This window comes from Corvus cornix, chromosome 1 (genome assembly GCF_000738735.6).
Source record: "Corvus cornix cornix isolate S_Up_H32 chromosome 1, ASM73873v5, whole genome shotgun sequence".
Classification (NCBI taxonomy): Eukaryota; Metazoa; Chordata; class Aves; order Passeriformes; family Corvidae; genus Corvus; species Corvus cornix.
Window position 1 is genome coordinate 9,117,034 of NC_046332.1, and position 21,527 is coordinate 9,138,560.

The 21,527-nt window shown below is 37.9% G+C and overlaps 1 protein-coding gene across 8 annotated transcripts in view; it reads left to right on the forward strand.

Moving 5' to 3' along the window:
• The window catches only part of ROBO1 (roundabout guidance receptor 1), a 698,238-nt gene that overhangs the window by 595,030 nt on the left and 81,681 nt on the right, over window positions 1–21,527 (forward strand). For all 8 annotated transcript variants that reach the window (XM_039556121.1, XM_010399516.4, XM_010399517.4 and 5 more), the window contains 2 exons: window positions 17,984–18,104; window positions 20,696–20,834. In XM_039556121.1, coding sequence (XP_039412055.1) covers window positions 17,984–18,104; window positions 20,696–20,834 — 260 coding nt within the window. The remainder of the gene's footprint in view (window positions 1–17,983; window positions 18,105–20,695; window positions 20,835–21,527) is intronic.

The window sequence follows — 21,527 nt, forward strand, 5'->3', positions numbered from 1 at the left end:
GTGAGGTTATCAGATTTATAGAGTGTGGTCACACTAAGCAAAAGTACTGGAATTAAAACTCATCATAATTCAGTGTTAGATTAAAAGGCTCCTATAGTCGTTCATTTGCTGGCATTTTAAACCAAGTAACTGCTGATCATATTTGACCCTAGAGCTGGAAGGGTATCTGTTCCTTCTGGTTTTTCTCGCAACTTTCAAAAATGTTCTTTTGCATCAGTGATGTCCTTTGCTCCAGCTATATTTCTCTTCTCACCACTTAAGAAGTTCAGCATTAGACATGCATAACTATGGTTTCGCAGTATTGTTTCACCCAGCAGCAGTGAAAAGTACTCCTTTAACCTGAATTAAGTGTCTTTTTCTACGGTCAGCTTTGTTTTAGACTGATTCCTACTTTCAATTGTGAAAGCAAAGGAAAGAAGAATGGGGCTCTTTTTGCAGATACTCTGTGGACTTAAAAGAATTTGAAAACTTCTCATTGAGTCAAAATTCTCTATGGATTTCTTTTGTCCCTACTCATGAACTGATGACCTAGATAGTAAAAGAAAATAAATGCCTGGAGCAAATAGAGTATGTGTTAGATATCTGAGTTTTGGGACATTCACAGACCTAGATATTAGACTATCAGGATTTTCTTGTTAAAATGGCTTATTGAGAGTTTTGAACCTCTGGGACCATCTGAAATTATAGAAATGGTGTCTGGGAAGCTTCTCCCTAAAAAATAATAAAAAGCCAGGTGGTTGTTATCTCAGACTAGATTACTTGAGCTATCCAGGGTGTGTAGGACTTTATGATTTGGATGGTTAGGAGCAAAGGTGATTTATTATGCTGAGAAAGTAAATTCTTTGTTTTGTTTGGCTGACAATCTCGTTGTTGGGGGTTTTTTGGATGAATAAGAAAGATGAAAAAAGGATGTGGGAGGGAAATTATTTCTTCATTCATTTTATTCTGCTAATGAAAAAGAAACATTTTTGTTTGGTTAGTTTTTTTAAGCAGTCAGGAGAGGAGCCTTTGCTTATATTACAGACAATAAAGATGAAGACTGGGCTTAGAAAGCTAATTCTTCTCTTCCCCTCCCTTCATCAGCTGCAGGGAAATCTTACATGTAGACTGTGGACATCTTCCTCTAAGTTAAAAATCCCCTGGGAAACACTGTTCTCTCCAGCCCCTTAATGACTGCTGTGTCATCTCTGATTCCTCCTCAGGAGCAAAAACAATGAGTGGCAAAGCAATACTGAAAAAAATAGGCTTTCAGAGGTTTTTAGGAGTCTGACACACCAAACATTAGGACTCACAGTGGAAGTGGGCAACCTGTGTACAGGCAGAAAAAGTGTTCGGAGTAGATTCCACTGCACATGGGACTTAGAATCCCTACAGATCAAATGTGCAGAAAGCACTACAAATGTCCTGCCTTCCAAGGTTCTTTCCTGCAGACTCCTGGACCTGTCAGCCTTTATTTTTACTGTATTGAGGTTTATTTTATACTCTTATACAGAGATATTTCCATTGGTAAAGCATGAAAGACCGTCTAATAAGCAGATATCCTGCAGAAATCAATGTATTATTTGTGGCAAGTCTGTACAGTGAAGTGAAGCAACCCAGCTCCTCACTGTGTTCACTCTTTTCCAAACACTGAAACCCTCTCCATTTTGGGGGATGGGAGAGAGAAAAAAAAAAAAAAGGTACATTTTTTTTCTTGACAGTCTCTAGTGGACCTTATAAGTTTGATTGTACTTGGCATTTTTGATATTCCTAGTTGCTTGCACACCACAGCAGCCACATGTTGTCACTTAAAATCTAAATATCGGATAACTGCTAACTGAGACTTTATTGTGTATCATGCTTATTTTAGGAATTACTTTTGTAAAGTAAAAATGACACTAACTCTAAAAGCATGTTTAATAAAGCCTCAACAATCTGTGTGCTGAGTTTGCACATATTATGTTCTCATAATCAAAAGAAAAATGTAGAATAAAAATAATAGAGAAGAACAGTGCCCGTTTTTGGAGCCTTGAACAGCTGTAAGTGATTAGAGCTTCTTGTTTGGTTTGCTTTGATTTTTTGGTCTACTTTTTGAAAGTTCTGTCAACTTCACTTTTGCTTATTTCACTTTGTTTGGATAGTTTTGCCTTACTGAGTTTCCTGTGATGCTTCTGGTTATATGAAAAGTCTAGTCCAAATCACAGCACTTCAAAAATAATAATTTTTCAGTTCTTGGGTTTCCTCAACCCAACAGAGTACTTCTCTCTCTCCAGGTAATAATATACTCACAATTACTTACTGCCAAGTTCAGATATTCACCACGTGCAGTAGTGGGGGATTCACACACATATTGCAGGGTGTTATTCCAGACTCCTGTGTAATATTATGCAGGGCCAAGTCTGCCTGCTTGAGGTTGTCCTCCTTAAAAGGGAAAGGGGAAAAAAAAAGCTGCTTTTTCTCTTCATCTAGCTATAGGATAATTCTTGCTAATACTCATGTTGTACTGAGCAATTAATTGATTTTTTTTTTCCTTCTGAAAAATCATTATCTAACAAGAATCTATTTGGCACATGGAGATTGTTGAAGATTGTTGCTTTGTTTAACATGGAAGTGTGGGTGGTTAGTTAAACTTGGATATATTTATACTCATCTTGATTTTTTCTAACTCAGCAGCTTTGCTTTTGCCTCTGCTGCTGTTGTCAATTGTCTGCTTGCCTCTGCTCAGCCTCCTGGTTCTGGCTGCACAGGGGAGAATAAATAACACAGAGAGAAGAAGGCCAAAAGTGAATAAGTTTAAGAGTAAATAAACCCCACAAATTTGGCAGGGGAGGAAATAATGCTGTTAAAAAAGTAAAGCATGAGCAAGTGAAAAGCTTTCCTGGTGTATATCTCAAAATATTTCTACTGCTACATGGAATATATTGAATTTTGAAACTAGCCATAGAGATAACTATGCTTAAGTAATTTGCCTTCCCTCACAAAATAAGAAATTTGGTTCCTTGAACAAAAGGATGATGAATCAAGATCTCTTAACTGTAAGTTTGGGGGAGTTTTGCATCACTGTTTTCCAGAGTGTCTATGCCATTCAGAATGTAAAGTTTTTGAAAGTGAAAGATGTTGACATGATGGTTTGGGGTTCACTCCAGCATGCCTCACATTTCAAACTCTGCACATCTTGCTCTCCCCATTCATATGAAATCATTTGTCTCTTAGGACTTCTTTGAACTCTGGCGTTCAGTTTGAGCATTTCTCTTGGAGTAAGACCTAATGAAAATCAAGAAGGAAAAAAAAAAAAAAATTGCTTGTTCCGGATAAAGTGTTACCGCAGAAGCTGCAGGTACCTGATTGAAGCAATTTCATGGTGCATAGCAGGTATTCCAGAAATGAGTGTTTGTGCTCTCTGGCAGACCTGTACACTGGATAGAATCACAGAAGACCTGTTTTTGCCATGAGACTATACAGTCATTGCAACAAGATTTCTAGCAGTGCGCTGCAGAACATTTTCCTACGGAGAAAATTATTGTGCAGTAAGTGAAAGATTGCCTGGAGGTAGAGAGTCTGCAAGCTAAGCAGAGCAGATTGCTGGGCTGCTGCAATTTTCCTGTGTGATTTTGGACAAACCTTGAAGTTGTTCAGTTCTTCTTATTCAGCATTTCATGAGTTGTGGACCTGAATTATTTCATACATGTAAAGCAGCCTGACACTTGCAACAAAGCTGTGTTGTGCCACCTTGCAAAGTGTTATTGCATCCTAAATCATAAATAGGCTCTCTAGACACAACAGTAGCATCATATCCTCACTTTCATATTCAGGCCATGCTCCACTCCAGGTGTTTGTGATTGTGTAATACTTGCAGGATCTAGCCCAGCTACAAATACTTGGAGGTCTTCTGTGATCATAAAGAAAACATCTCTATCATTCAAGCTATATGCTGAGGTGTTGGAGTGGTTTTGAGATTATTGTCCCTTGTATTCAAGGATCGCAAGGGTTTGTAATAATTTAGGAATGTCTACAGAGCAGGTACTTTGCATGATTATAACTCCTGGGAAATTTGCATGGTTAGCATATTTCACTGGAATACTCTTTGCACACATCCTGAACTCTCAGGGTGGAATTCTGGCATTACTGAAATCAGTGGGAGTTTTACCACTGTCTTTCCTGAGACTAATAGTTTCCAAGAAAATACACAGTATAATTTATAGTGAGAGAGAAGCCTCTTTTTGAAGTGCTAAAGGAATCTACGTTCTTCTCTTTTTTGTTGCTAATGTTGTTATTGCTTCACTTGTTTTTATTGACTTGTTTGTCGTTAAAGGACTTTACTTAAGGTATTCCAGCTGGAGTTTTGTGGACATACTGCATATTGATTCTCAATTTTTGTTCTAGTGAGACTGTCTGCTGAGAAAATTCCCATGTCTCGCCAGTATCTTTTGCATTGTCATTCTTGAATATTAGAAATTACGCAACTGGCGGTGACTATTGTTACTCTGCTTTTGCCATGGATAATCCAAGGCTTTGGTGTTGTAAGAGGTCATCTGTTGTATCTGTTATTCTTGAAATTGATAAAGGTAGGTAGTTGTAATGGGTTTTTCAGCAGGAGGTGAAATTTTAAATTTAGCAATCTGAACCTTTTTAAGTAGGACATGGGGAAATAACTTCTAAAATAGGCAAAATTAAGAGTAGCTGGATCAACCAGAATAAATTAAATGGCAAGCCTGCTCTAATAATTATTTTCAATTCAAAAAGAGGCGTAATCTTTATAACTCTTCTCTTTTAGGATCTCATCTGGTAGCGAGCTGTGTTCTCCCTACTTTAACCATCTCAACAAAGACCATTTTTTCTACTGCTGTGAACAGCAAGTTCAAGAAAAAGGCAGTTCTTGCTCTTTGTAGCATGTACGTTTCTCAGACGGCAATGTCAGTTTTACTGTGCTGCCCTGTCAATGAGTCTCAAATTCACCTTGAAGGATCCCCCCCAGGGATGCCAGCTGAACCTTTGACCCTTCTCTTCTGGCTGTCACCAAGGTTAACACATCATTACAGCTTGTGATGTTAGGGATACCTGTGCATTTGGAGCCTTTATCAACCTACACTCTTTCACACAACTTAAACACCAATCTCAGTCCCTCATTGCTTTCTCATAGGAATATGTCTTGTTGATTTTTGAGAGAGAATTGTATTTCTTCCTAATTTTGTGTTAAAATAGATGTGAAATTTTAAAACTTCCAGCTTTAGCTCTGCTTTTCCTTAATTATCAAAACAGCAACCGTATGACTACAAATAAAAATAAAAAGGTGAAGAAGCATTTTCTATTTAAATTTGAAAATGGGCATGTTCATACCTACTGCACAGTGCAAAAAAGTGTGTGGTGCCAGACAAAATAACAGCATTAAGTATTGGTTCTGTGGAATAAGTTCTAGTTACTGACAGGTTAAGGACCTTTTATTTGGAATTTTCTTACCAAGGTATCACACTGGGTAATAAACTGATTTTAATTAAAACAGGATTGGTTTTCCTAATCCAGAAAATGGTATCTACAAATACTTGTCTGTGGCACTGATAACTAGCCAAGGGAGCTCTTTCATAAGAGAAGCCTGTTGACACAGATTTTCCAAGTTGTATTACAATACTGTTTTAATATATTCTATGCTAACAGTTGGACTCACTGATCTTGAAGATCTTTTCCAACCTTAACACTTCTATGATTCTTAATGTGCTCATGTGCTCTTAGCAGAGTTCATTTTTTTTTTTCTGAGATTGTCCTCTGATAAAACACGTAGGCCGTTTGATTGGCCAGACCTACTTCTGGATGCTGTTAATGGCCATCAGTTTTGTGTTCATGAAACAATGAAACCAAGAGACGCCAAAATCAATTAATTCTCTCTCTGAGCATTGTTTCAAAGGACTTCCACAAATTCTCATTGGAGAATTGATAGTACTAGTGTTGACAAGTTTTATAAGGTAAAGATGATGTATTTATTCAGGTGCTGTGGAAAATGCAAAGGGATTTTTTGTTTCTGCTCATAGAGGAGATTACTCTTAACCCCAAGCAGCCCACAGTCTAATAGTTTTTGCCTTTGTATTCTTTGCATCTTACTTGCTACAAAATGCAGTCTTGAAAATAAGTCTACAAACATTGTACCTAGGTACCAGTCTGCAGCATTCAAATGATTTACAAAGTTATCTCTGTCCACTTTACATTCAGCTGGGAGAGCTGAGATGATACTGGGACAGGGTTGTATCCTCTTCTGTCCTCTCTATTAACACTTTGAACACAGTCTTTTAGGTAAAAAGCCTTAAAAAACACTCCTTTCAATTAGATTTATGTAATTTTCCTTCTCTTAGACTTGTCTGAAAACTTTGAATAGTGTAACGATTATGCTAACTCCAGTTAGGTGTGATCCAAAGGTTTTTCCCTTGGGAAGTGTTGGAAGAGTAGTTGACAGTTCCACGAAAGAGATTTCTGAAAAGGCAAAGTATTGTTTTTTCAGCCACATGATTGTACAGAAAAAGAAACACTTGAAGCCACTCTGATATCTGTGTGCCTACCTGACTAACTTAGTATATGAAATTCCTTTCCAGTGGAATCCTGTGTGTATACCTTCTTTCTTCCAAGTCCACACTTAATGAGCTTCTGTTCTTTTGCTCCTCAAGGAAGTGTGCATCTCATTAAATCCCTCTTTCTGCTTTGGTTTTTGCCTCCTCTCATGCCTCAGGGACAGAGTTGCTGCTTGGGCTGCAAGTATGTCAGGCCCAGTCCTCTGCCTCAAGGTGAATTTCTTTTAAGCATTTGTTGAAAAGTTCATAAACTAATCATAAACTAAAGGATCATAAAGTAATACCTTTGTGGTAAATTTCCAGGCAATCTCACTATGAAATTAGTTTGCACAGTGAGCCAAGATCCAAATCTAACACATTATTAAAGGCTCTAAATACAGCAAATATTTTAATATTCCATGCATAGAATGGCCTGCATATCAGATTGTTCTTGGCATGCATGTTTGAAAGTGCCAGTAATAATATCTGTAATACAGCATTTATGCATTAGTTCTGCCAGATCTCAAACAAAATTTTGAATCTAGTAGGATTGTCCAGAATTCCTGTTTTCAGAAACTTTCAGAATATTTAAGCATTCTTCTGAAATACAGTAAAAATATTCATGATATATTCTACTAAACATTGTTTGCCAAACTTTAGATCTGGGAAAACATGCAGTATTTCATTGCAATCCACTGAAAGTGAATCTCATCAAAGGACAAAACTATTTAAGATTTTATGGCACTTCGGTCAAATGTGCAATAACACATGGAACTACTTGAAAGGAGAAGAGAATCATCAGAACACTTCTTTTACCCTCTTCATCAAACGTTCTCTGAAATTATTACTTTTCTGGTTATGATTAACTTCCATTTTCAGTAGAACTTGGCTTTCTTTTGTCTTCCAAAGTCATCAGTATGGCTGTCTTAGAAAAAGTCTGATTGAAACTCATGAAGGATAGTCACTAATAGTGCAATGCAATATACTATGCCTACTTGATTGTTTCTTAGATTAGCTGAATATTTCTTAGATCAGATCTTTTCCTTTTAATTCTGAATGTTTATTCAAAGTTGAAAACCATATTGTGAGTCTTCCATTAAAAATTAATTGGCAAGAGTAGCAAATATCAATTATTTATCTTTTCTAGATATAAATAAATGAAAACAGTGGATCTGTATCCTCTAAGATAAACAAGGGTGATCTTTATTGTCAACAAACTTTTCTCTAAGCTTATACCTTGGTGCAGACATCAGGGTATTGATGTGACATACTGTAATTGCAATGGGGGTCAATCCTGTTAGTACTTGTGTTGGAAAAGGAGACAAGAAGACTAAGGAAGTTTATTGATAAGGTCTTTTGTTTGCATGGATGTTATCAAGACAGTCCTTTAGAAACTGTCTTCCTTGCCTGTTCACATGGGTCAACTTTCCCTGGCACTCTTTAGTGTGGTTTTTTGCATCATTTTTCTTACAACACAAAGAAATGCTGCTCTAAAATATTTTCCCTGTAAATATTTGTACATATTTGGGACACTGATTGGAGTCAGAGAGTGTCTCAGGAGTGGTGAGTTCAGACTTTCTGTGGAGGGCAGCTCCCAGTTGTCCCATTTGTAAATGGTCTCCATGGGTCCAGTGGCACTCAGTGCATTGCATGCCAAGGGCTACAGGCAGCATGTTTTTGGTGATCAACATTCAGGACCAGGTTTGGAAAGTGGAATTGCAAATTCAACTACCTAGACATATCAGTGTGTCCATCTGACAGGCAGAAATGCTGTCTACCCCACACCTTCTGCAGCAGCCATGGACTCCTAAATTTTGCCATCTTCTTTTGAAAAATTCAGCCAGAATGTGATGTAGATGAGTCTTTTAAGTGCAAAAGTATAACTTTTTTTTTTTTTTTTTCTGTTTGTCATGCTAAGTAGCTGGTAAAGAAGCAGTAATGTCTTTAAAAGTTAAGTGTTTACTTCAGTCTCAATATTTGTGTTTGTATGTTTTGGAAGCATAGTGTGGGCTCTTTCTGTGTTTTTGGGGGAAGAAAGTATACTGTGGGAGTGCATATTGCAGTTTTTAACTTCCTGTCACTATCATAAAAAAGGTAATTTGTACCAAGTGAACTGAAATCTGATCAAGTAACACTTTTAGTTTTCTGTAAAGATTGCTTCTTATTCATGATGTTCTTTTTACGCTGCTCCCACAGAAGACATCAAAGCTGCTCATTTATGTTAGGATAGTACTAATTCTAAAAAAGGCACGCACATAGACACAAGATAAAACAGGAAAATAAAGTGCAGAGTAATTTAAATTTCTCTGCCATTTTTACAAGCCTGTTCCAATAATAGCAAACATCAGCAAACAGGAGACTGATTTCCATACAGAACCTGCCTGGCTAGATTGTAGTTCACTTTACTTTGCAAATACAAATGTGAAAAGTCAAGCAGCTAGTATTTTCAGTGTCCAGAACACTTTCTCCCCCCCTTCCAGCCACATTTCTGTCTCAGCCTTTTCCATTGGTGCAGTTTACAATACCCTTTTAACAACAACAAGAACTGTGCCAGGAGTTTAAACCCACTGTGGCATCTGAGAAGAATAGCCAGGAACTGCTGCAAAGGAAGCAATTATCCCAGCAGGGCTCCAAAGCCCCCCTGAATAGCTCGGGCAGCCCCCAGCCGCGAGCAGACAAGGCAAGGCAAGAGGCTTTGCTTTTCAGGCTTCAGTCTCTTCATTCTCGGCTTTTTCATAAGGTAACCACTTCCATTTATACACTGAGCAGTAAGGGTTTGCAGCTCCAAAGGCAAGGGCTGAGTGAGAAGAGCCTGACTGGATGGCAGCCTGTTCCTGCTGCCACTGGAGCGTGTTCCTCAGTGTCCAGCCCGGCAGCAGCCCACGAACAGCAGCGCTCACGGGGTATCACAGTCGAAGGACAGCAGCGGGAAGCGCGCGAGCATCAGGGAGCGCTGCTCCCAGTGCAGATAGAGAATGGGAACAGTGTGTGCTTTGTTCTGCTTGACTGCAACCTGTGCTGCCTTATTTTATGAGTCAGAGAAACTCCGAGTAGCTCCTGGCTTCGCTGTGTGTTGCTGAAGATCAGCCTGTGTTGTAAAGTCTGTGGCAACAGAGGGCTGAATGTTTGTGAGCAGACCAAGAGCGGCAGGTCATTCCCTGCCTGTGGAGTCTCTCTGGAGGATCTGAAGTTGAGCATAAAAATAATGGTTCTGGGCTGCTCTGTGAGCTGGGGAAATTGGGGGATTTGCTCTTTGCTTCTCTGTGCATACATTCTCCTCCTTGTTCTTTGTAAGTTTAAATTTTAGCATCTTCCAAGCAGAGAGGCCTTTCTGTATCACTAATGTCTAGCCCAGGGGTTTTTCAGTGCTCCTTCAATAGAAATGAAAGTTACACTCAAGATTTGCTTGTGGTTGCCTATGACTGCAGGTTTTCACCTCAGTCCTGTAACACGAGGCTTGTGTGCAGACCACAAAAAACACAAGGAAATCTGTGATTTATGATTTGCATGTGCTGCAGTCACGAGAGCTGTAGTGAACGGTGATGGAAGAGTGAAATGTGGCAGATTAATATATGACTTTCATGTTTAACTGTTCATGAAAAATCAGCATTGTGGTGCATATGCTCCTCTTTTTGACAGTGCTCCACAAATGATGGGAAAGGTTTAATGTTTTCACAACTTTGTGTGTCCAGCATTTACTATAGAAGAGTTCTACTAAGCTTAGGCTCAGTCAGAGATAAGGCTCAGTCAGAGATAAATGCAATAGAAACTTAACGTGGGTTAACCCTGTTATCTAATATGCTCCTTTTGAAGTGTGGTCTCATTTCCATGGCACGTCATCTTGGTCAAAAGACAGAGAATCACTAGGTTTTTAGTTACATTAGAAAACATTTTATATTTTTTTCAAGGTTAGTTTTGCAAAATACTTGTTTATTTGTAGTGTTTAGTTGGCAGGGCCAAAACGTCTTTGTAAGTTAACTTGATTATAAAGTTTTGAAAGAAAATATTTTGAATGAGAAGTCAAGTCTGTCTCAAAATTTAAAACTGTTAAAATACAAACTTGGACATGTATAAAAGAATCCACTGCATTTTAGTCACCTGTGACTAATTTTATTTGCTTAGTTTGGTTCTCAGTTCATGTTCTCTGCCATAAAGAGCTCAGGTTTAGCCCCAGAGGAACTCAGAAAATCCTTCTTCCCTTGGGAAGCTGCTGTGCCAGCTCCAGGGAGGAAAGCTTTCACAGGCAATTTAGTGCAGGAAGTGCAGCGGTCACGGGAAGGATCCGGGAGCCTGAGATTTGCATCCCTTGAGTGAGGAGCCAGCAGTGGGCAGCCAGGCTGAGAGGGGATGTGCCTTCTCTTCGAGACAAGTGGGAGTCTGAGCCAAAGCTGCTGCATCTCAGAAGGTCACTGAGTGAATGAAGCCACAGCTGAAAATAATGACCTGCTGCACAGACCAGCCAGGAAAAAAATGTGAATAATTCATTTCTATTCCCTCCTCTCAAACTGTGAGGATGTTGTTGTTGCTTCACAATTGTACTTGTAAGTCTAGGAGAACCTTGGTTTTGCATCTTGAAGGACTTTCATTTTCTTGTGGGAGCTCACGGTTAAAGAAGACCTATGAACTTCTGCTTCAAATCTCTTGATAACTTGAGTCCTGTCAGAAAAGTTCCCTTCAGAAAACCCTGTATAAGGACCCTGAACAATCCCATATTTTAGCACAGTGGCTGTGAGAGATCTCTGAGAAATGTCTTTCATCAGACTACAAGTCTTGGTGAAGTTTCACCTACCCGTCCTTCTAAAGTTTGAAATTAAAAGTTAGGGTTCTGCTGTTGAAGACTCACGCTCTGCACAGCTGCTCTTTTCTTAGGGGAAAGTAGGAAATTTCCTATTGATGAAATACACCCCACGATATACAGTTGTCTTAAATCCATCCATGTTTTCACCCTGCCAACATTAGCTCCAGACTCAGAAAAGTAAGACAATATTGTCAATATCTGCAATGACAGTTAGGAAATGAAATCCCCTTGGAATCAGCAGCAGAATCTGGACCCCTTTGGAAAGTCATGGTGGTTGTACTCTCCTCACTCCACCCCTGGTGCTGTCTGCAGGGTTTAGGTGTGATCTGCCACATGCAGAGTCAGGTCTGGTCATGTAGGTGGGCCCTTGGCTTCATCCTTGGTGGCTTTAACACAGCCCCTCAGAGTGACCTTAGTCTGTCTTTTACACTGTGGGCACTCTCAGTGGGAAACAGGCTGCTAAATTCCCCTGGAGATTTGGGTTATGTAGTTTCTTTTACGGTTACCAGGTAGGATTTTTAAATATGTTTTTAAATTTGTGGATTGTTAGTATTATTATTATGTTAGTATTATTCCTTATTGCATTTGTGATTCTTTAGGTAACGTAATTAAAAACTGAGAGATTTTGTATGGCAAATTAACCCTGGCTAGTCTGAGATTTTATCCTTGGAAGTGTGTGAATAGCACAGTAGTGGGGATGCTTAAAAGAAAATTCATGTGTAACTGATAACTTCAAATCATCTGACTTGCTTAAGGGGAGAGAAATGAAGACATACCAGACATGGAGTTCAGTTCAAGTTCACTTTTATTTCTGATTTCAATCACTGATTGTAGTGAAAGCTACATATGCAGCAGTGCATCCAGGGGAGATTTATGCATGGGGTTAAATTTACAGTTTTACAGAAATTTCACAGTTGTCATTGTAAACACATCATTCCCATGCTGGGCCTTTGGATGTTGCAGAAAGATTGCTAGTTCCAGATATAATTTAAGTGACCCATAGAATGTTCCTATGTGTTGACCATTAGTTGAGTTTAGTGTGTTTTCTGTACTTAGTAAATAACGATGTAAAAAACACTTTATGAAGCCTTTGCTTCTTTTTTGTCTTTTTTTTGTGATCCTTGTAGAACAGATTCAAGACCATGAAGATAGTTGTAACATGCTTTTGTCGTAAGATTTTAATCTTGGTTTATAATAAGAAAGGAAGTATTGCATAGAAAATGTTTTGTACTGTAGCTGTGAAAGCATTTCAGGGAAGTATTTTACTGGTTCAAATATTGTCATATAAACATAGCTGTCTGTTCAGAAATGAGTTTTGACTAATGTGAGCCAATACAGATTACTAGGAATTAAATCTTCCTTTGTGATTAACAAAAGCCAAATGTTTGTAGAAAGTTAATTTGGAATTGTTACAGTTTTAAACTTCTGAAAATTGCATATGCTGAGGCATGGATTTTTCTTTTCTGAATTTCATTTATGACATTCTGCATGTATCTTGGCCGTTTCTACAGTTTCAATGGGTGAAGTATCAAATACATATGGTAATTCTGATATTTGGTGACTTGTGATTAATGCCAAGGGCTGAATAACTCTCAGCTGCCTCTGAATTCACCAAGCAATTCAGGACACAGATAACCCTTATGCCTTTGTAGATATCCATCTTCTTGTAGTTACAGCCATTAATAATGAGGCCAGAAAAGTGAGAAAAGCAGTCTTATGAGGGGACTTGAATCTGATTCTGCCTCTGATGTATCCTAGCTGGATTGGCAGGGGTACCAGAGGCAGCAGCTTGAATCTATTGTCATTTTATCTCCCTTAAGTACTTTCTTTTTACGTAAAGCCACCTTCCTATGCATTTTGCACCTTCCTTTAGGCTACCTTCAGGCCTGTCTGTATTGCAAAGCTGTTTTGTTGGTCTATGTGGTAGGGGGGAACAATTGGCTTGCACTTTGTCATGACAGATTTACAGCACAGGAACACCACTTGAAAGAATGTTTCAGACTACTTTCAAATAGAATTTTTCATGTGTTTGATCTGGAGGAGGCAGCATGTACCTTCCTGGGGTCCCAGAGAATGGAACAGAAAGCAGGACAGACTCCTCTGTCTGAACTTTGAAGTTAAACAAGAACAAACTTTAATCATTGTCGAAGACCTGCTCCAAACACATTTTGATGTCTAGTGTCTGATATTTAAGCATGCTATAATAGGTAGGGAAGAATACATGGGATTCACAAGGCTTGGAACAAGATATGAATTTTTAAATAGAAATTTGAGATAGATAGTCATTTGTACTCTTTTTTGTTCAACTTTGTTCAAACTGCAAAGCTGCCTTCTATTGCTGACGTTCCATGCCTCAGAGCCTCTGTCGCAGTGGTGAGTTGTCATATGGATATTTTGGGATGCTAGACCAGACAGAGGGAAATGAACAAACTCTCTTGTTTCTTAACTAAGAAATAAAAGCTGGATATACCGGCTAGTGACACTATTAATTGCAATTGCCTGAACTCACCTCGTACTTCGACTGTTATATTGTTATTTGTAATTAAATGGTACACTTTTAAAGCAGCAGGTTAATATCACATGCCCACCACTTTCAATTTAAAGAAAATGAGTTGTTGTGTATGCTGTACTCTAGAAGACTGAAATATATGAAATTTGTGATATCACATATGCAGAAACCCTGGCTATACGACCAAAAGTCAGTATTTCATTCTGCAGTCTAAATTTGATTTTCCTATGAATTTGTTTGCTTTAGAATTATTTTGCAACAGAGCAGATTTCATTTATTAAATAGAATTAAACTAGGAACTGAAAGAAAGTTTAAAAAAAATGTCATTCACATTTATATTTGGACTTCCCAAGCATTTCTCTTATGGCTTCATTCTGTCTCATATTTCATACCACATTTCTGTGAAAAGCAAATGAATCACCCACATATATAAAAATATTTCATAACACAGACAGATGGGCATGGATTTATACATACAGAAATTTACACACATATACACAACGCACATAGGTATATAAAATATGGTCTTAGAATAAGAATATATGTGTGTACAGCTATACTGAATTCTTGGTGGTATGTTGTAGAACCCTTGGGTAAGTTTTTATGGATTTGATTTATTGGCTGAGTTGATTCATGATTTGTATATGATTTTTTGCTGCTGGGTGGCCATAATTTACAATTCTGGACCTAGTTAACTCTGTGGGTGCCTAGAGTTTTCTGTATGAACATCTCCAACTATTGTTTAAAGAAATAAATGAAGTGGACTTGCTTGAATGAACAATTTACTGATGAGGAGCAAAATATGGTCAGGCAGGCAGGTCACAGAAAACAGCTTTCAATAAGTCTTTGTAAGTCACCATACCATCATATATTTTGTTTGCATACATACAATAATCCATACATGTTACAGGCAGCTGAAGATCATCTGTGAAATGCTGATCACAATCTTTTTCTCTTATTAGAATTCAGTGCTATTCTTGTATTATCCTACTTGCAAAGCCCTGATAGATTTGCTGGTAGGCGCAGAACAAAATCCTGAAGAGGCATGAAAAGTCAAAAAGTGCCTTGTCTTCATTTTGGTATAAATGAAACATGACACTTAGTTTCAGAATTAGACTTTAAGCTCTGGCAGTTAGCAAAGCCATTCTTTTCCCACGACACAACCATATCTACTAGAGTGGTGGAACAAAACTGTTTTCTGTATCTTGCTTACTAGGAAGAAAGGACTTCTCTTGGTATTCAGCATGGTCACAACTCTCAAAAGGTTTGGGGTATAATGGTACACTGCCTGTCACTTTTGCAAACCATTATATCATTTGCTGCTATAAAGTCCAGCTGGTGTATTCTGGAGCAGGGGCAAAAATGTGAGAAGAGCCAGAGCACTCAAATTAAAATGCTTTCATTAACTGTTAAGTATACACAGACTATGAATAGTTCTAATTTGCAAGATTTCATATATTGTCTCCAAAGGTGATTTGACTGCTTACATCTCTAAATACTGGATGTGAACTGGACTTACTGGGTATGAACTTAGTAAGACAAACTCAGCAGAGTTTCTTTATGTGTTCCTACCAAATTTCACATGGATGTCTTTCATTGTGTACTTTTTTTACTTAAAGCTGTTGGTCTACAGTCCATGGGTATTTCTGGGATTGCCTATTGAGAAGAAATATTGCACATAGACAGCATAAGTTTTTCACAGCTGCATAGTTTTCATTTGCAGTTTTCATTTGCAATGTCATGTTAATAAACTGAAGGTACTGACGAGTCTTATTGAAATGGTGAGTACCTAATTGTTTAAAATGCAATGAAGAATTTTGGTAGTTACCCACCTGGGGATGTTCACTTCCTTGTAGCCATCTGTGACTGCTCCAGTTGCAGACATGTGTAATTCCATATCTAGTGGTAGCACATTTTATTGTAGCTGTGTAATTCATCAGAATTCCACGTGGAATAGCCATCATTGTAGCTAAAGTTCTAAACCCTTCTCATGTTTTAGGAAAACCAACCAAGCAAACAAAAGAAACCCCTTTGTAAATGCATTCAGAATTCTATCTTGTACGCACAGCTTCCTTCAGCATGCATGTCACATCTTAGGAAGTCTGCCTCAACATCCATGAGGGAATGTTTCCTCTGTGTCTCCTTTATCTAAATCTCAAATAACTTGCAAGAAAAGCAGCTTTCAGTGACTTTTTAGTTTTTCTATGTTTCTGCTTTAATGCTTCTCTCCATCTATGCTTTGAAGAGAGTCTTGTAGCAATTCTTGCAAGAAATTCCTAGGATTGTTCCTGCTTAAGGTTACAATTTGTGCAAGATACGCAGTTGTGTCGTATTGTGGTGGATTTGAATGGGATTTTCTAAAGTGATAAAATAACAGAGGAGCACAAATGCTACTGGATGTCTTTAGGATTTAGGCTCTGAAGACATGCACGAACATCACTGATTTCAGTTTACATGGGTTTTTAAGTTGGCAAATTCTTGTGATACATAAATACATTTCTTTGTTATAGCCAGTGTGGTCAGTATTTATACACATAAAACGTATATATTTCTGCATATGTATCTGGATATACAACAATCCCAAAATGCAAGTGGAAGTCATTCAAAAATTGTGGGATTTTTAAATCCTTTGCATACATTATTTGGAAAATAAATTGCTTTATGTGATTTAGGGAGATGTAAAACAGCAATATAGATAGACTTCTAGTTATATTTTGCATTCCCTTTTCCTGCTTACCAGTTCAGGCAGTCAGCAATCTTAAAATGCACATAGATTCTTGAAAAATGTGTGTTTGCAGGTCACCTTTATTTTTTCATTCCTCATGCCTCAAATCTCCATTGAAATTTCAGCATTACCAGCTTTCTGAATGATAAAGGACATATCTCTTGTGCTCTCAAGCAATGAGTGCCAAAGGCAACAGAATGAAATTTGTATGCAACACTATCTATGTTCCACGTGTGTGTCCATTTATCTCAATAACTGACTGTCATCTTTGTGCCTGTACATCCTACAATGACAATCAGAGCCCAACGCTGCTCAAGATGTCAAATTTCCAGGGACAGATTTCTAGCTGCAGGCAACTCAAGCTAAATACCTCATATTGAGAACACTCTCCTCCTTGTCACTGACCACATTAGACCCTTTCCTGTAGCTTCATATGTGGCTTTTATTTATTGTCCACTTCCGCTCCTGCCTTGAACAGCAGTGGTTTTCATAAGTGATTTGGCCCATAAGCATATGTGCACTTCAAAATGTAGTTTATGTAATTAAGAAACTTTCTTTGTATGTCAAAGTAAACATGGTACTTACTCAGCTGCCTACGCAAATTTTGCTGCATTTGGTGAACTGAAACTTGTTCGACCATTTGGTCAATAAAACAGGAGAATAAATCCTTTTAAAGGAAGATAAGATACTTTCATAAGCATTTAATGTATATTTTTATATAACGTAATAAGATTCAGAATCACAAAGGTAAGTGTGTTTTGTGATTTGGGGATCATTGGAATTCCATTATCTCCCAAAAGCTGAATTCAAAATTAAGAGCAGAATGTTATTCATTTCCCTGTAAGAATTTAATTGCTTCCGCTCATCTGCTTATCAGCCTTAAAAGTTACTTATTTAAAGGTGAGAAGAACTAAAGAATAAATAATTTCCTTCACTTCCTTTAGAAATGAAAACCAAAACAAACACAAAATGCATGAATAGTAATGAGCACGACAGCAGCAGGATAGCATGCACATATTTCTTGTCAAGAAAAAGTAATTGCAGCACTTGACGTAAAAATGAGATTTATGTCTCGTGCTAATTTTACTCTCCACCTGATTGTATCAGTACATGGGAAGGAGTTGTAGTCCTTCTGGCTAACAGGCATTAAACAGACTGGTGAACAGCCAGCATTACATTACACAGAATGAAGAAAAAACTAACAAGGGTCCAAATCTCAGAGATTTTAAAATACTGATGTGGAACTAAAACACGAGGTTTTTGCATCAGAGAAGGAAATTAAGCTAAAATTAATTTTTTTCCACTTTTTTATGTGATATGGAGAATTACTGATGGCTTGTTCTGTTTCATTATCTGTAACAAAATATTTTTCAAGTTGTTATTATTATTAAATTGATAATTCATATTAAAGTGTTTTTGTTATCCTTGACTTGTCCTAGATCAGAGGAGGAAAGCTTATGATCACATACACAAGAAAGAATGACGCTGGCAAATATGTTTGTGTTGGAACAAATATGGTGGGAGAACGTGAAAGCGAAGTTGCGGAGCTCACTGTTTTAGGTAAGAACTCCTTTAAAATGAAAATGTTGGTGAAATTGTCCAACTTTTGTTTTTCCTAGTAAGCTTTTTTTTAAGAGATCATTCTTATCCATTTCGTTTTCTGTGTTGAAAATGTTTTTCTCGTGGTTTTGTTCTAGCAAATTAAGAGGAAGTTAATGGCTCTGCAGCCCAGCTGGGACAATTTTCCTATCAGAAGATGCTTTTGTACTTAATTCTCAAACTGAAAATAATTCCAGTGTCCATGGCTGGATCACTGTTCAGAGTTTCATGTGAAGCAGGGGTTTCCTTAATGAAACAAGCTTTTACACCATCTTAAAATTGTTCAAACTGAGTATCCAGGAAGAAAGTAGTGCGTAACCCTTTAGAAACTGAGGAAGACTTTCTGGTCCCCTGTACTGTTTTATTTTGGTTTTGTATAAACACTTTTGAAGCTCTAGGGGAGGGAGTTTATTGTCAAATAGACTTTCAGAACTTTCAAGCAAAATCTAAACTTGAAAGTCATGAGTAAAGTCCTGCAGCACCAGGCTCCTAATTAACTGTACCAGTTAATAGCTCATCACGAGTCTGCTGCCAGCCAAGGAATCATGGGCTGGACCGTTTGGTAATTTAGGCTGAAAAAACACCACTCCTGCTAAACACCTGTAAGAGGGATGCATTGCAGGCAGAGCTCTGTCTGGCTTTTTCCTCATCTCTTGTTCCTTTCAGACATATTTCAGATTTTCAGCCTGGGGAGACTAGTGAGGTTTTGTTTTCAAATGGGGCAGTGAAGCTTTGAATGTCTTACTAGTCTATGTCTAGAAATCTTTAATATACCTTATTCTTTCAACTCAGACTTGGATATGCGTGAAAAAGCACTAGAAATATGCTGACTTCATATATTAAAATTTTTCTACATTAATCTTCTATTTATGAAGTTTGGTTATTTAGAAGTTGAACTTTTGCTTTTAGGTCTCTGCTTTAGATCAGAGGGAGGATTGCGTGCCAGAAACTGTAATATTAGAAAGTTTCAAAGTGATCCTTGCTAAGCTTTCCTTGTATGTACCAAATAATTGTGTGACAAAGATAGATCCTTAAATCAGTGCTGATTTCCCTTATCCGTTTCTGCATTTGAATAAGAGTGTTATGAATGGGCAGACAAAAACTCCTGGAAGTCCATTACTCTTCCTTTAGGAAACTGATCTGGAGAACAATGCACCTCTTGTGGGTTTTGCAGTTGCGCAGCAGTCCTGGGCTTACCAGATCAGTCCTTTTTCTCTTGCATAGTTAAGTTAAATATTCTTCCCCAAACTGCTCCTACCCTGACGTTTAATCTGAAATGTTCTTTTCTTACATTCAGGTTTCGTTTTTTCGGCATCTACAAGAAAGGGGCCAGGACAGGGGATGGTCTATATTTGTATCTTTTTAATGCCCAGTTAGATTTATGCCTGTAGATCTGTTTTATTTCTCACTTCTTGTATGTGAACCCAGGCTAGAACTGACAGCTTAAAGATCATCTTGCTGTTTCATTTAACATTGTTTCCAGGCATTGCCAGCAAAGTTAAGTTTTCTACCACACAAGTGTTCAGCTGGTCTGGACATCCTTGAGAATAAAGGGTTTTTTTAATGAGGTTTTGTTCAGTTCACATTTCTTTTTTGAACCATTAACTTTTTGCAATATTGAATCTCTATATCTGCAAAGCCTGAGTAATATTTAGAACTGCTTTTTTCAAACAGAAATGTGAGACATGAAGAGCATGGGATTTTCTCTTTATCCTTCTGTCTGGTCGTTTTGTACTCCTGTGAGAAATTTGTGGTGTATTTTTGGGTATTCACGCTTCCTGATGGTGCCAATGGCTTCAGACTCTTCCAGTTCCAGGGGGATGATATTTATATCTTTAATACATACAAAGTCAAAACATGCAACTGCCTTCTCAACTCCCTCAGAGCTTTCACAGGTTTATAGACAAAAAGTTCATCTGCCTTAGGCAAAGGAACCTGCCAAACACTCTCCTGTTAAACTTTCCCAGTTCTTTTATGGACATGCTGTTGTCATCTAGTGCTGCTCTTCTAGATGGGTCATTCCTGGAATATTCCAGAAATTGTTTAAAACCGCTTTTTTCCTTGGGAGTGTGCAAACCTCACTGTACTGCAGCCTCGTGTAGAACTATGAACGTATCAATAGTCCAGCAACCTGCAGCTTTGAACCTGTTACAGGTATGAAAGTGTATCAATACCTTTCCTGAAATTTGCAGGGTTTGCCAAAATGACACAGCCTGTACTGAGATCCCCTTTTGTTCCAGAAAGTCTGAGCATAAGTATGCAGCAATTAATCTGACTCTGGTGAGCCAGGATCCATGTCCTGCAAATTAAGCCAGGGATAGCAGCAGTTTTTATAAACAAAAACTACAAAGAGGACATTCTGGGGCTTTTTTGACTTGTTTTACTTCATGTGTGCTGGTGAAAGAAAATGTTGCCTTTCTAATGCAGCACTGGAAATTATTGCATGGAACACTTGCTCCTACTGACACCTGCGAGCAGCCTCACAGAGATCCTGTGCAACTCAGACACAGAGCTGCTGGATTAATCCTTGTTTTCCTTTCCTTTCCCTTTAGAGAGGCCATCTTTTGTGAAGAGACCAAGCAATTTGGCGGTAACTGTGGATGACAGTGCGGAGTTCAAGTGTGAGGCAAGAGGTGACCCAGTCCCTACAGTGAGATGGAGAAAAGATGATGGGGAGCTACCAAAAGCAAGGTGCAGTACTTGGAGTTACCCTTTTTATGACATCTAGTTTGGTATATGATGGGGCCATTCAGTGATTGACAGCTAGCATTTCTTTGTCTTGAATACAAAAGGCCTGGCTTGATCCAGTAAGACATTTCTAATTACCATTGTGCTCTAGTTGAAGCTACAATTTATTTTGAAACTTAAGAACAGCCTGGTCTCAAGTTTTTTGTTGTAACAACACATGGCAAATATAACATAAAATAACCAAGTTCAGTCAGTAATGTCAGATACAGATTAATTCTTCACCTGAAGAGTCTCTTGTGATTACTAAAAGTTTTGGAGAATGTGTAATAGTAAAAGACATTTCAACATCAAGAGGTATGTATTGGAATTGCAATGGATATAAAATGTAGTCTGGTAATGTAAAGAGCTGCCTTGGTTATACATGTATTTGTTACTAGGTTTGCAATTAACTTTTTTTTTTGTCATTGCTGTAATTAAAGCCAAAAAGTAAAACATCTTATTAAAAATAAATACATCCTGTGATAGATAGATATAGAGATAGATTAAATAGTTATTTACTTACCTTGAAATGCTAATTATCGGTTTAAAAACTTTCAGGGGAATGGATTGAAAGAAGAAACCCTTTAACAGTTGGCTTCAGCCAACCAATCCAACTTCTTGATAGTTTAGTCTATAGCTTTAATGAAAACTACCGTT